The sequence below is a fragment of the Aptenodytes forsteri genome, unplaced genomic scaffold (genome assembly GCF_000699145.1).
Source record: "Aptenodytes forsteri isolate BGI_AS27 unplaced genomic scaffold, ASM69914v1 Scaffold82, whole genome shotgun sequence".
Lineage (NCBI taxonomy): Eukaryota > Metazoa > Chordata > Aves > Sphenisciformes > Spheniscidae > Aptenodytes > Aptenodytes forsteri.
The window spans coordinates 14,410,327-14,426,220 of NW_008795490.1; the positions used below are offsets into that span (position 1 = coordinate 14,410,327).

Below are 15,894 nucleotides of genomic sequence, written 5' to 3' on the forward strand. Positions count from 1 at the left end.
ATGGACCCTGTCAGCCCCCAGTAGACCAGGTTTCTCAAAGCGGGTCCCATAGTCTAAGCGGCCGAACCCCTGGCTGTGGCACCGGTCCCGTAACCGTCTGTTGATACACCAAATTCGACTGGCCCTTTCAAACCCCTTCCCTTTGACCGGCAGGATTGATGAAAGAACTAGCTGTGCTCCCGAGTCCCTTACCACCGCTCCCAGGGCTCTGTAGTCCTTCTTGATAGTCCTCAGACTGCTCCTGGCTGTGTCACTGGTGCCCACATGAAACAGCAGCAGTGGATAATACTCAGTGGACTGTACAAGGCTTAGTAGCCTCTTGGTGACAACTCTGATGCAAGCCCCCAGTAAGCAGCACACCTCTCTAGAGAGCGCGTCCAGTCGGCAAATGGGTGCCTCCGTACCTCTCAGAAGAGAGTCACCTACTACTATCACCCGTCGCCACTTGTCAGCCCCTTTCTCCAGTAGACCCTTTTCCAAAGTAAATAAAATAGAGCCACAGCTCAAGAATAATATTTGATAATGACTTCCTTGTTATTTCCTGGTATACACGCATACATTGCAGAGTGGAAATAGCGGAGGAATAAGCCATGGGTGTGCTGGTACGTAGAACGAGACTAACAATATCACGTAGCTGTATAAAAGGCAAGTGCAAAGCTCTCTATATAATACTGTTGTACACTTTTCCTCCTTTGGGGTACTGCACAGGTTCTGGTGCTTTGTGTCCAGGTGAGATCAATTCAAAGTGGAGCTGGAATGACTGGGAAAAGTGTACAGCTACCAGGGGCTAGGAAGTCTAACTAGTGTTAAGATGGAGTGTGATAAATGTGTTAATGGAATTAGGTGACAGGGAATAGACCTCAATATAGGAATGGTCTTCGGTTCTTAATTTTTGTGTTCCTCAAATATTTCTCTCAGAAAGGTCTTGTGGTGTAATAGTTGTTTACAGAAAAACAGGAGATCCTGAAAACATCCAGCTCCTGAAAAATAGGGGGGTTGGTAGGATTTCTCCTCCAACACAGGTGTGGGCTTTTATTGGTGGTTTTTTTTGGTGGAGGGGGGAGGGTTTAGAAGATTAGTACAGAGTAAGTTGGTCTAATGGAGTATGTAAGCATCTTACTACAGTTCTTGACCCTCTATGATATTCTGCACCCAAATACTTTTGGGTAATTTTTAGAAGAAAGTATTTTAAAAGATGCTAATTTCTGGCTTACCTACTAAAATCACTTCATAAAACTCCTTCTTTTAACTTTGTGGGAGTAGATTAAAACACAGAATTTTGCAAATACTGTCTGCAGTGATTTCTGTAGACTTGTGTGATTGCATCACCTTTATATTAGTTTCTGCTGTCCTGCTTCCCTCTGTCAGAGGACTGAGGTGGATCTCAAAGGAAATTTACTTCCCCTCCCCCCCCGTTTCTTTCCAGAAATGGCAGCTTCTCTGTGGAAGAGCTTGCTTCAGACTACAAAGGAAAGGATACTACAACAGAGAAGGGCATCACTGTATATTGATGCTCATGGTTATGAGGAAGAATTGATAAAGAAGAAACTTCAGCAGTTTGCTGGTGGATCCATCAACCTCTCCAAAGAAGACAGTGGCATTGGAATACTTACTTTGAACAACCCGAAGCTAATGAATGCCTTTACAGGTATTAATTAGTTGATGGCGTTGCTTGTTTGTTTTTTTTTCTCCTTCAGTTACCCCTTTTAGCATTTTGCCTAAACAAAATGAAAACCTGTGCCTTACCGTTCCTTAGTTAAAAGTGTGTAAGTTTTATTCAGATGTGCATCAAATGCCCACTGCTCTGTGTAGTAGCTTTGCCACAAATGTCATGAGAATATAAGAAATTCTCAACGACACAGGGACTGTCTGGCAGAACATGCCTCCCCCCCCTTTTTTTTTTCAGTCAGCCCAATTCTGCTACTGTGCTTTTTGTTGTATCTCCTTTTATTTTATCTCTACTGCTTTGGAAATGTATAGGGTATTTTTATGGGGGTGGGAAGATGCCGCCTTTGTTTTGTACGTGGTGTAGAAAGGGTGAGTTTATGTCTTTGTTCTTTACCTAAAGCCTTCCCTGTAACTTAAGATTCTATAATTTGGTCTTTTTGTCACCCAAACTGGCTTCCATTTCTTCTTCGTTTGCCTTATATCTTAAATACCAGTGACTGGTTAATGAAAGATCAGATGAGCTGTGTATTCTCAGCTGTTGCAGATCAGGAATCTTCTTAATAAGCTTTTACACTGGACAGTACTTAGCTGTCAAAACCAAGTGCCCTGTTTGATTAATCTTGTATTATGAGAGGCTTTTGATCTCCAAGACGGGTATATTTACTGCCTCTCCTTAACTGTCTAGAATATTCGAATTTATGCTGTTCTCTTCAGACCTAAGTGGCACAGGTTCAGGGTCTGCCTCTGCCTGAGCTGGAGCTGTGCCTAAGCCTTCACTATAAGAATGTCTTTATCTCTTAATATTTTGAAATGGATACATTTGTGTCATCTTGTTAATTTCTTTTTGCTGTTCTATTTTCCTGCCCGGTTCTCACTGTTCCTTTGCTGTCAGCAAATATGTTTGCAACCCACTAGCAAAGCGTAGAGCTGTTTACATGGAGAATGTCAATCTACTCCTTCCACTAATGATTGTTAGCGGAAAGGAAGAGAACCTAACAGAACAACAGAATTAGTGGTAATGCACCTAGATGCAGTTTCTCTTTTGTTTCCCTGTAAAAGCTCATGTATAAAATCATTACCTAGCTTGAGAAGTTGTAGCTAAAAGATGTTAGCATGGAGATTGTCCTTCTGAATGCCTCCCTGTCAGCATACAGTTATTATACAATCATAATGACGTTGTTGTTTCCTCTTTTTCTACAGATTGTTTTTTTATTTTTGACTCAAAATAGAGCTGTGTAAGGTACAGCTTGTAGACTGTGTGCTCTTGGCTTATTTGTTGTGGAAGTTGAAAGGGGCATGAGAAATGAGAATGTAATAGCAAAAGGAGAAAGGACAGATGAAGCCCAGTCTGCTATGGAGATCAGATGTAATACAAGTCAAATTGCTTAAACTAAATTTTCATAGAATCTTACAACTGTGTTCTCTGTTTTCTAGGTGCTTGGCAGAAGGGACTCAGAACTGATTTATTGAAGCGCTGAGCAGTTGAAGCTGCTATTTAGGCCACTGGTAGCTGTGCTTTGACTATACAAAGTGCTATATAATGTTAATATACTGAAATCATATCACACATCTCAAGTTGAGCACCCAAAATTAGCAGATATTTTCTCTCTGGCTCAGTTAGTGGTCTGTAAAATAATCTCTTCTCTCCTTATAGGACTGCTGTGAAAATAAATTATTAGTGTATGTGAATTAGATGCTCTAGTAGCAAAGAGGAGCTACAAAAACTTGTGAGGAAATTAATAGTTCTGTCTTTGTTGCAGACCCTGATTAGCATATAGCAAATGAGCCATGGGATCAGGCAGTTCTGTTTTATGGTAGTATGTAGAGCCCTGTAGAGAGCAGTACTCCATTTTGCTAGGTAATAGCCACAAAACTTTGCTCTGGAAAATCTTGCTATGGCAGTTCAAGAGATTACTGCTTCTTTCTACTGTGCACCTCTGCCAGAGACTTTTGTTGTTACAGGGAGGAGAGTAGAAGAAAAATCATGCTGGCCCCTTGGCCACTGCGGTGGATGGTATGGCATATTAATTTATACTGCTCTTCATTTTATTTTAACATTACTGTCTGTAAACTGTAGTTGCTGAGGAACTAGCAAGCACTTGATCCTTTTCCTTTTTTTGTCTATCAAGTAATACCCTTCAGGAGAAGTATGCAAAGGGATGGGATGCGCCACCCTTAAATTGCCCCAGCAGGACCTGGTTGACTTCATCAGCCAGAGCCTGTAGATACCGCACCACTCAAATAAATTCTGTTGATTCTGTGTCTCAGAGCTTCTGGATAGTGGCAGATGTGAATTTATATATAAATGTACGCTTCCTTTAGAAAGCTGCAAAACATCATTAAACTGTTGAGAGAAATCCTATTTGCCAGGCCTTTACTTTACACAGCAGCTTTTTATCTCAAAGGAATTATGTTTATTCTAAGCTTGAGCAACTCATGGAACCAAAAGCAGAACAAAATTGTTGGCAAATTGCTAATGAGCAATGTGGAGGTTGTTATGCCTTTTTTCTCTTCTTAATTGGAATCTGATAGCCACCTGTTCGAAATGGTATCTTTGGAAACAAATGCTAATAATGTCAGTTTAAGCCTGGTGGAACCAATTTCAGCAGCCCAACCTCTTGCTGAACCAAAGTTGAACTTAATTTAAAAGAGAAGGAAGCCAGCCTGCAGGAATTAGATAATAATGGTGATAATTTTATTTTCTAGAATTGACTTTAAAGCATTTATTCTCAGATTATAATTAAGATGCAAACGAATTGTTATTCCAAGTAGATTTAGTTCTGTGAAGAGCATGAGCTTACTGGTATCAAATACTGAAGGACCAAGACTGGCAGAATGAGGATTTGCTTTAGTATTGTGTCCTCATCGTTATTTTAAACATCATGGACTATATCTGTTTGTAAAATAATAGTTCAGTGTTGTCAGTTATGGAAGGGATCCTCTCCCAGGAGGATGGGACTGGCTCTGGCCAGAGTCTTTTGTCCCCTGATGTTGCATGTAACTGGCTCATACAGTTCCTTTTTGTAAACTCCCATTTTTCAGTTAACCAGATTTTTGGCTCGTAATACTCTGTGGAACGACTCTTCAGCACCTCACTGTTTTAACTATTAAAAGCACCACAAACAGTGCGTGTGCTGTATCTTGACTCTGGCAAAGCTTGGATGCCAGCTGAAATACCTTTTTTGTAAGAAAACTTGGCAAATATGCAAAAAGTGAAATCCACAGGGTTGATGCACACCTATTTAAACAGCAGCATTTGCAGAAAAGTTGTTGAGTGTATTGTCAGGCTGGGAACGCATTTCAAGTGAAGACCCACAAAAATTTCATCTAGGCCTAGTTCTGCTCAGTATTTTCATTCATGGCTGGGATGAGGGAATAGAAGGTGAACTGCTGAAATTGTCAGATGACCCCAAATGGGGAGAGCTTGCAAGAAGATTATTATTTGGATCAGAGGAGTGGAATTCAAAGTGATCTTGATTAACTGCTACAAAGAGCTCAAGATCAACAAAGTGAAGTTCAATGAAAGCAAATGTAATGTGCAACACACAAAAAGCATGACCAAATTATAAATACAGAAGGGAAAGGAACCGGTAAAAGTGCTGGGATTTGTCAGAGGGTCATAGTCTGGACCTGACAGTGGGGAAAAAACCCAACCCACTGTCATTCTGGTGTATAATATGTAATGTCCACTTAATTATTGCCCTCCTCAGGAACACTGTCAAAATGTGCTATTTCAGTGGCTGAGACCAAGCCTAAGGTGGAAGCGCTTGGCTGAGAATTCACTCTTGACCTGGTGCTGGGAAGCTTACTTCGTAAGGAACTGCAAGGAAAACAAGCAGGAAGGGGAAAAAAAGATCTCCCATGTGAGGATGGCTGCTAACAGGCAATTTCAGAACAGGATGAGTTCTGTGCATGCTGGCATAGGGTCAAAAAACCAACTCTTGGCAGAAAAGGAAAGAGTCCTTGAGGGTATTAATCTAAAGCACATTTCTGTCTGACAAAGGTAGGCCTGTCCATCTAAATTCTTGTTAAATGAGGATAAAGCTGAGAGTATCATTAGCCTGTATGTAGGCTGCTTTCTGAAATTAGTTTCTGTAAGCATTTTCTCTTAAGAATATAACTGAACGAGAGTCATAGGCATTCAGAGTGGAAGATTTAAGTTAATGTTGGGTAAGCTCAGTTGGTGTAGAAGATGCTGCAGTCTAGGACGAGCTCTAGAAACAGGAGTTTGTAGAGTTCCACATCAGGAAGGGTACTTATGTGAACATACGAGAATACTATGTTTAAGCTAGCAATAGAAAGCTACTACTGTACATTTGGAGCCTAGGTTATACTTTGTAAAGAGAACCTTTCTAGAAAGGTACCAGGGAAGGAATCAAAGATGTTTTAGAATTATCTTTTTTTTTTTTCCTTGTCCTTTTAAAAGATAAAAGGCACTTTGCTCCTATTTTCAAATATATCTTTATTTTCTTTTGGATGAACAACTTCTAAATGTCTTTGGCCTCCAACATAGTTTGTTCTTCAGCCTTTTTTTTAGGAATCTTAAGTAACATTGACTGGTTGTACCTTGAATCCTGCTTGCACATGATTCTTTTCTGTACTCTGCCAGCTCTTTGGGCAGGGTGAAATGACAGTAAAATCAAAATGACTAGATGGACAGATCTGGATAGATACACGTAAGTTCCTGTGTCCTGAGTGTATGCAAACAAGAATAAATCAGGTAGAGTTTATGCTTGCCTCCTTGCATTTTTTTTTTTTTTTTGGTGAGCGTAACACAAATTGTAGAATATCCTTCAGAATTTCAGGAAATGCATCTTTGAGGAAAAAACATATGTCAGTGCTTGCGTGTGGGATTTAAGGTGATGCTTTCCCTTGTGCTTTTAAGCCCATCAGTTACTTATTAATGATAACTTGGTTTTGGTGGTGAAAAATGTAATGTAAAACATAGTGGTGATAATAAATTCCTGTTAAAAATTTTGCTTCTCTCTTCTTGTGACAGGCACTATGATGCTAGAACTCCAGGAGCGGGTAACTGAACTGGAAAACTGGAAGGATGGCAAAGGCCTTATCATCCATGGTGCTGGAAACACCTTTTGCTCAGGATCTGATTTGAATGCTGTCAAAGCAATATCCAACTCCCAGGCAAGTAGTGATACAAATTAAGTTTTGAAGAAAAATCAGCTTTCTGATATTCTGAGATCCCTTTCAGACAGAGGTGTTGCACTATGCCTCTGCTGCAATTTTACATGTAAGTCACAGAATAGAGCTTTTAATGGTTCAAAAAATGCTGGCAGACCCTTTAAGCCATGGCTTAACTGTTATTGTAATTGATTAATAACTCTGAATTCCTACATTACATTTTTTAGCCTTTTCTTTTAAAAATGTAATTTCAGTTTCTCAGAGCAGTATATGGTGAATTTACACATCAAATAACCCGTGCTTCAGTAGTTTGACCTTTAAAAGCAGATACAAGTAATCATTTCTCATGTATTATAAAGTCAAAACCAAATTTAAGCAGCATGGCTGCTATTACAGAAAGGTTTCAACTCTGTCAAAACTGTGCTTGGACCTGCATAAAATGGAAGAACAGATGCAATTCTCGTGCTGTAGAGCTTTGGCATTGATCTTGTAGTCCAGTCAGGTGGGTCATGTGTGTAACTATAGGGTTGAAGAGGTCAGGGTTTGATGGCAGTTTTTCACCATGCCACCCTGTCTTGACAACTTTCACATGTGCTGCAATTCTTTTTATGGGTTAATATGTGGTTCTTGGCAATGTGTGAAATAGGACTTTGTCATACAGGGGAAGGGGGCCTTCCTGTGCTGCTCTTACATCCTGGTTTGGAATTGTGGTAACTGGCATCCTGGTGCTTTTTTGTGGCCACTTCAAATATCAGGATTTAACCACACAAATTAAACATTTAACTGAATAGTCCAGTAAGAACACCAACTCAAACACTGATAAATCTGGTATTTGTCTTTAGTGATGATTTGTTTCTGTTGATGAAACTAAATATCATAATGTCTTAAATATTTCTGTCCTGATAAAATAAATAGGACGGTTCAGTTTTCAAAAGGTATGGGAGGCTTTGTTTCCTTTGTGGAACACCATGAGAGTTATGCTCTTCTTAATATGGAGACACCATGCTTTATAGATATAAACGTTTTTTGGGGAGTTTTCATTTGGACGCTTTATAAGCACTGGTCATTTAAAAAATATAGATAATCTGTGATTTTGCTTTTTTAATCTGAAATTTTCAGCTTATAGCAACAGAAAAGGAGATGAAACCAAGCATGGGCCAGTTCTTTTCTTATCTGCAGTCTAGGCTTTCCTTCAGAGTTCTGCATTCAGTAATTCTCAGTGATTCTGCTTCCATACTCTCTTTGACATTTAGTATTCTGTCTATATGTTTATACAAATTACTTGGAGCCACTGCAGTGGCAGAGAGGGCACTTGTAAGGATTAGGGTCCATAACAGATACACACTGGGCAGAATGCAATGCATAGGTATTAATTATAACTTCGTTGAAAATTCTCTGCAAAGAATCTATAACTCATGCTAGTACTGAAATATAAGTCTAAGAGTGACCAGAAATGCTCCAAGAACAGTTAAACATGGTTGCTTTCTATTTCCTTGGGAGAGTTCAAACGATTTATCCTGAACTGAGTTTCTTTATAGCCAACTCATAAACCATCTGTTTGGTGGGATTTAATAGTCTTTATTAAATAAAACTTTAATAGAATAAGGAATAGTATTTGCTGTTCTTTAGTCTTGCAGAACTCTGCTCTCTAACTCACTGCAGATGAGAGAGTTTTGTCTGGTTTCAGGTTAAAAAAGCATTAGATTAGGTTTTCTGTCCGCAGGCATCCCTAAGGCAGAAAAAAAAGTGAATAGCTTCATGCCTGAACTGGTATGTTTTCCCTTTATTTTTTTGCAAGGCTGCTTTAGCCCATAGCTTTTAGTAATTACAGAAAACACTTTTATTTTATTCAGCCAGGTGGTTGAGGGAAGATTGTATTTTTGATAATCTATGATACAGTTTGCCTTTCCGTGTGGTACAGGAAAGGCAGAATAATGGCCAAGAATGCTGAAGGATTTTCGTGCCCCCTAGTGGCTCTTCGTCCTCCTCTTCCTCTTCGTCCTCGTCCTCTTCGTCCTCCTCTTCCTCTTTGTCCTCCTTCTCCCGTGTTTGGTTGTTCCTAACATAACCTAACCCAGGTCCCTGCCTGTTCTTTGGCGAGTGCTAGCGTTGTGTGACCAAATCACAGAAGGCAAATTAATGGTGGAATTTAAAAAAAAGATTTTTCTTTCTGTCCTTGTAAGCCTGGTTCCCAAGAGCAATAACCTCATTCAGGAGTGAGACTTGAAAAGCTGGCTAGCTGAAAAGCAGGAGAGGCCCTTGAAAGGACAGCTGAGAAAAGAGGCACGAAGGAGAATTTCACTTTCCTTGGTCCCTGTCTAGAAGCCCTAGGACAGAGGTTCCCAAGCAGTAAGCCGCAGAGGGAGGACTTCCAAGCAGTTGGAGATGGTCTATGGAAATATTCTTCTTTCTGTAGTGAAAGTGGATTCTAAGCTCTTGCAGCAAAAAGAGCCAGTGGTACGGTTTTCTACTTTATGAAGGTGACTTCTTCCCTAGGCCTACCGCAAACTATTAATCCTTTTCTTCCATATGTAGTGCATACTGCATTTTACCTCACTTTCTGCTTGTTAGTTTTCTTCTTACTCCACGGACAGCATTAGAGCTGAAAATGTGGTTATTCCACTGGACTCCAGTGAACACCTCTCTTATTCAGAAAAAATATTCTGACTATTAGCCCTATTTTTCTTATGAGGAAGGTTTGAAGGGTATGTTGGCCAGGACTCAAGTAATTGTGATTTTTTTATTTCAGGGTGTTTTCTGTGCAGGCATTTTTTCCATGTGATATACACTAATCTCTCTACCACCTGAGAATATGAAGACCTTTCTTTTTGTCTGCTCTGTCATAACTGTGTTTATCAAGCTGGTCTGTTCTGGCATTAATCTTTAATTACCATTTTGGATTTTGGTATGAATTGAGATGGCCAATTTGAATGCAAGGACTCCGCTGTGATGAAGTGAAAAATTACTTTCTCTGAAGAGCTTATTTGCAGCTTTGTCCTGATGGTTGTAGTATGGGAATTGTGCAAGTCCATGTCCAAGAACTGGTACCTTGTATGTTTGTGTGGGTTTTGAACTTAGCTGTTAAGACAGCTATCACGGAGGATTTGATTGTTCTTTAGTTTGGAATGGAAATATTGCTACTGGTCTTAATGGGTGTAGGAGGTGGCTACAGTGATAAATAAAAGCCTTTTTGTAAATCAGCATGTGCTGAAATTTGCAAGCAAGCCTTTAATGTAATGAAACTGAATTCATTGGTTCCTGTGTAGTGATTGTTGTGGCAGCTTTTATCTGCTAGAGATCTGTCTCTAAACACCATAACGCTGGTTGCCGTTGGGCAGAGTAGGTCTTGGGAGTGCATTAATAAATGGACAATAAATCAGCTGAAGTTGACCTACTATTATTTCAAGGTCCTATTCCAAGATGTACTGAAGACTTACTGCATATCTTTTCTTTCCCTGAGGTATGAGTCAGAAGCTTTTAGTTAAGGCAGATTCTTTCACTTGCCAACCCCTGTAAAACTGTGTTTTAGAAATTAGTAAATGCCAATAAAGAGATGTTTGTTTGTTCTTTTTCTTCCTACCATTTGTTTGGGGGGTTTTTGGGTTTTGGTGGGGGTTTTTGTTGTTTGGGTTTTTTTGAAAGACGTGCTGAAATTGTTACCTACTTTTTTTTACTTCTACGGTGTCCAAACATTTTTTTCTTTTTTTAATCTGGATTAAATGGCACACGTGTAGTTCAGTGTATGCAGTTCAGTATGTATATGAACTTGGTCATACTTGGTTTTTTAGCCCAGTCATTTGTCGAGTTCCTGGTCAATACTGGATGTCTGAGAAAGAATATAAGAACAGGGAAGGCAGATAGATAATGGTTTTGCTTCAAAATATTCTCTTAGTCCCCAGCAATTTGTGACTAAGACTTCTAGAACTAGAGGTGTTACTTTGTATTTAATAACCTTTTGTTGATTTTCTGTCATGAGTTTATCTAGTTGTTCTTGAATTCATGTAGTGTTTTAGAGGTTGCAATGCCCTGCTGCAAAGTGTTCCGCAGTTTAACTACATGTTGTAGGAAGAAATATTTGTTTTGAACCTAGCAGCAACTGATTTCATTTGGAGCCCCTTAGTTCTTGTACCGGAAGAGAAGGGAACAATTGTTCCCTATTCACTATTGTTTGCCAGCTGATGTAAAACATAAAGGAGGAGAGAAATAAGAAGAATCTTCTTTCTGTTTTGGTTTGGTTTGTTGGGGGTTTTTTTGTTGAAATGCTTTTGGCCCAAACAATAAAAAATGTAGTTGCTAAATTGTATCTTGTCTAAAACTTTATGGATTTGGAACACTAAAAAGTATGCAGTGCTCTGTGGTCCTGTACAGACTTTTAAAACTCAGCATTATGGGTGTTTAACTGGGAGTGAGAAGAGGAAATTAAGAGGAAAGGATATAAAATTTCACATCATAGAATTTCAGTATTGCAATTACTTTAACAGTGGCTTAATTATAACTGACATTCATATAAATTGATTGAGTTCTGATTTTTTTTTTTTTTTTAACCTGATTTATACTAGGTTTTCTATTTGTGCATAGTGGGGTTGGGCTGGAATTCGGGCAAGATTAACCAAGGAGAAAAAACCCAGCTAGAGTAAATATAATGAATACTCCTGTCTACTCCATCTGTGTATTTAATTGCTTCACATTAGGGTCACTTAACATTTTTTAATTTCCTATTCTTTGTAGGATGGGATGAATATGTGCATGTTTATGCAAAACACCTTGACCAGACTTATGAGGTAATATATTTTATTTACCCTTCTTTATGAAGTAATTATAAGGATTGGAATATGTTTTGGCTAACTCTTTAACAAGATGTTTGAAGTTAAATACATAGTTTTAAGTATGTGATTTTGAATCCCAGACCTTGTATTCGCATATGTTAATCAGGTAGGTATTTATGGATTTAAATTAGACCTTGACATTTTGCAACTGTTAGATTTTCCAGAGATTGGAACAGAAAAAAGCCCTATAGGCTTATATGTGGAGGGCCAGGAGATACCTAGAGTTAAGGAAATCTAGGCCTTCAAAGTTTCTGAAGCTGAGTTCTGTAACTCGGTGGAAATCGGTAGCTCTTAAAAAACAAGTAGGACCATCTTATGCAGCCTACGCCGGTAACATTTATTTAATATATTTATTTAATCTTCCCACTTCATAAAAGGAATGTATTCAGTTCTACCATCTGGTATTTCTGAAAAACATTTTTTCCTTTCCTTTAGATTTAGCTTCCCTTAAGAAATCACATTTCTATTAAATCCATGTGTGGAAGAGTCTGTCTTTTTTTTTCTGCTCAGAGCTCTTTGAAGATAAATATTCTTTGTTTTCAAATAATCTGTATGAGAAAGTGTTACAAGTTAACATTATTCTGTAAAACTGCCCAGGAGATTGGAGACTTAGTAGTAGTAGTAGTAGTACTGTAAGGAATCCTCAGGATTGGAATTATAATCCGTTTTTATAAGTTGGTCACCGTATAATCAAAATTATACAAAGAGGAGGAAGATGTATGCAGATTAAGCCCTCACCTCAGGTGTCTTGACTTAGAGTATGTTGAAGCTATGGTTCAAGGGGAGCACTGAACTGCTGTCTGGGGACACCTATTGTAGATGGGATCAGTCTCCCTCAGAGGGAACTGAGGCCGACTGCGATCCTGAAGGAGGTGCCTCAAATGGATCAGAGTGTGGATGTAGGGGACTTGGACCCATATCTTCTGGGTCCCCATAGACCATAGGAAAAATGAGGTTACCCTCTTCCAGTAGGTTCACTTGTGCCATGTATTGTATGAAGTGTGCTGCAGCTGGAAAGTGAACTTGGGCCATAAGAAATTGTTGGTGCTTCTGTGAAAGTAGAAGTAAAACCAAACACCTGGTCATGATTGGGAAGCTGACTTCTGAATGTGGTTTCAAAACTGCTCAATGAGTTAAATGTCTCTTCGTAGTAAAAGACGAAACAGCTGTATCAGCATGCAAAGTCTGGGACTAACCAGTTGTCTTAGTTTCTTAGGGAACTTGGCTTATCCTAAGTCAGTCACTGTTCATTAGTATTCATTTCACAATGGCAGTGGGGAAAGAGGTTCTCCCTACATACTCTTCCTTCCCTCTGTCCTTTGAATTACCTTGAACATGATTAAATACAGCACCATCAAAGGTAACAGATTGTTGCTATCCTCAAAGGATGGTTTTGTCCTCCAAAAAAAAGTTTTGTTGATGACTGAGACGGTAGCACTCTGAAGAAGCTGCTGAAGGTATCATGCTGAATCTCATTATTTTTAGATAACCCAGCCATGCAGTTCTTCGTGTCCCTTTTTACTGCTTTCTGTAACGTACTGGCTTAGCGTAGGGTCATGTGTCGCTGTCCTGTCACTCCTTCTTGCAGATAGTCTTTTTAGGTATAATCTGTAGCATGTATTTTTCATAACATAGTACACAATCTTCTTTACTTTGATTCCATTTGATATATCTGTCTTGCTGTTGGGATTCCATGTTAATTATGGAATAATCATTTTAGCATAAGTCGAACTGGTATTGTGCTACTTACCCACAAAGATGTAGTTATTTGAATGAGTTGGAACAGTATATTTTTCTGATCTCTTACTATAGAGATGGTTTGCTTGAATCCTTTTGTAATTTCTAGAAGACTAAAACCATGAATTTTGGTTACAAAACTCTCTTGTGTAGATTGCCTTTGATCAGTGTTGCACTAGTCCAAGGAAAAGCTGTTGGAGGAGGAGCAGAACTTACCACGGCATGTGATTTCAGGTAAGATCAACAATTTGAGTAGCTGTCAAGTTGGGTCAGTGATTTAATGACTGTACCTGTGAAATGTGGGAAGCTTGAGGTACCACTTTTACCAGGAGTCAGGTCCCTGAATTCCAAGGCATTAGGAACTGGGCTTTGTCAGCAGACTTCACAGGAAAAAAGTTTGGGTTTCCTGATAGTACAGAGAAAAGGTTATTTACTGTCAGGTTATACTGTTTGAATCACTGTGTAAAGCAAGAGCAGTGAGGAGCTTTAGCAACTGACTGTGTCGTAGACCAAGTGGGTCCAACTTCTCACCCCTGAGTAAGAGGTAGGACTGAAAAATTGTATATCCCCTTATGTCTCTTTATGTGGCTGTCATAAGTAAAAATAAATAAATAAAACTCTCCATTAATCTGGTATTTTGTGTCCTGGGTTTATTATTTGTAACATAACTTTGTGCTGTACAGTTTTTGAAACAAGAGTTTGAGATGCAGAAGAAAGCAAATGAGGTTCTGTCCCTGGTTTTTTTCTATGCAGGTGCAGGGTTTTGCCAGCATGAAACAACTAGCGAAAAACAGAGGGCTTTAATTAAAGAGGCTGAATGCAGAACAGGAACTGGAAGAAACTAAAATAATGAAACGTCAGTTTATTTAAACAGTTGCTAATGTGCAAACAGCCTACAGATATAACAGGATAAGCACTGTGCGCAGCCTCTCTGAAAATGAGGAGCTTTTAGTGAAGTTTCTATCTAAGAGAAGGAAATGTGCTCTTTAAGAGGGCCTCAGCGCCCGAAGTGGGAAGGGAATTGTCCAGAACAAGCTGAAAGTGCGTGTATTCAAAAGTAATACTAAGCAAAGTAAACTAGAGTATTACAGTGCTGTTCCAGGTGTCAGGAACAGGCTTTGGACAGAGGAGATGGTATCTGCATTGTCTGAGCCACTTGGAAGTAATCTTCCTTTGCTTTGAAACTAGATGCGTCCAGATCTTTCTTCATATCTACACAGCACCCAGTGAACTGGAACCTCGGCTCTGACTGTGGCCTCTGAGTAAATGCTGTATTATAAATGCCTAGGAAACATGCAGAGAGGTACAGCGTTTGTCAGCTGCAGCGCTGACAGGAGAATGCACCTGGGAGACTTAGTAGACCTTTCTGTATCTGTGAGTCCAGTGACAAAAAGTGAATCCCGTTATCCCTAAATAGGAGTCTAGGGAATGTGAACATAATGAAATGGACATCTTTTGGCTTTCTAAAATAGGTAGTCTCTACTTTTACTCCAGCTATGTTGTTTGACATACTGTGTAATTATAGTCATTGTCAAGTATCTCTTATTTGCATGAATTGAGCAGCTGCAATTCCTCTGATGTGCTGCCATAATTTTCATAATAACTACAGCTGTTGATCCGTCTTCCATTACTTTCTAACACACCCACCCAGTGCAACTAAATAATAGCAATTCAGGAGCAGCAAATGGGACTTAATTAATAACAACAACAAGATAGAGAAACATACTCTGTGTTGCTATTGCTCTTGAATTTGAGAATTTTAATACTGGGAGACAAAATCCGGGGTTTTTTTGAGGGCTATGAGCAGATATTAGTGGAACAGGTATTCTGTCCTGAGTCACTAGATGCCAAAAGAGGAACTTGAGAACAGAAATCAGAGGTTTGTTTTCTTCCTTGAATAAATCTTTTGGAATTTTTTTTTTTTTTTTTAAGCCCACAGTGAGTTGTGGCTGCTTTTAATTCTAAATTTTCAAATCCACTTCTGTTTTTCACAGTAATCATGTAAACTACCAAAGTGCTTCGTATTGGCCTGAAATATTTTCTGATTTTTATCTCTACCAGTTTGTACTACATTAACTATACTGATACTGTTGAAGTGATTCACTTGAACCAAAATGGCTTATGTACCTTCTCTGAAATGTGCTCTGACAGCATGATGCACATCTCTACTGAAGTAGAGGCGTGGACAAATGCAATTTTAAAATAGCTGAGGTGGTTTAAGATATTACTGATGTATTCTTCCAGTGGCAGGGGTTTTGGGTTATTTTTAGTCTGTTCAAGCCAGCTCATTTAAAATTGGATTAGGGAGGGCTTGCATGAGCATTTATTGCTGGCATAAGGGCAGTGATGAAAAGTGAAAGCATTTTAGGTCACTCCACCTTGGATCTGGAGGAAGAGGTCTTCTCAAAACATCTTCTTCGATCTTAGCTGCTTTATGGATTGTTGCAGTATGACTCTCCGTAAGAGCAACATCCTTACAAAGATCATAACCATGTGATTGAGGGGGGGGGGGGGGGGGGAGTTT

At 39.2% G+C, this 15,894-nt stretch overlaps 1 protein-coding gene across 1 annotated transcript in view; it reads left to right on the forward strand.

The window, feature by feature from the left end:
* The window catches only part of ECHDC1 (ethylmalonyl-CoA decarboxylase 1), a 40,479-nt gene that overhangs the window by 7,205 nt on the left and 17,380 nt on the right, over positions 1–15,894 (forward strand). Inside the window, exons 2-5 of the mRNA XM_009281540.2 lie at positions 1,427–1,648; positions 6,668–6,810; positions 11,536–11,588; positions 13,524–13,604. Coding sequence (XP_009279815.1) covers positions 1,427–1,648; positions 6,668–6,810; positions 11,536–11,588; positions 13,524–13,604 — 499 coding nt within the window. The remainder of the gene's footprint in view (positions 1–1,426; positions 1,649–6,667; positions 6,811–11,535; positions 11,589–13,523; positions 13,605–15,894) is intronic.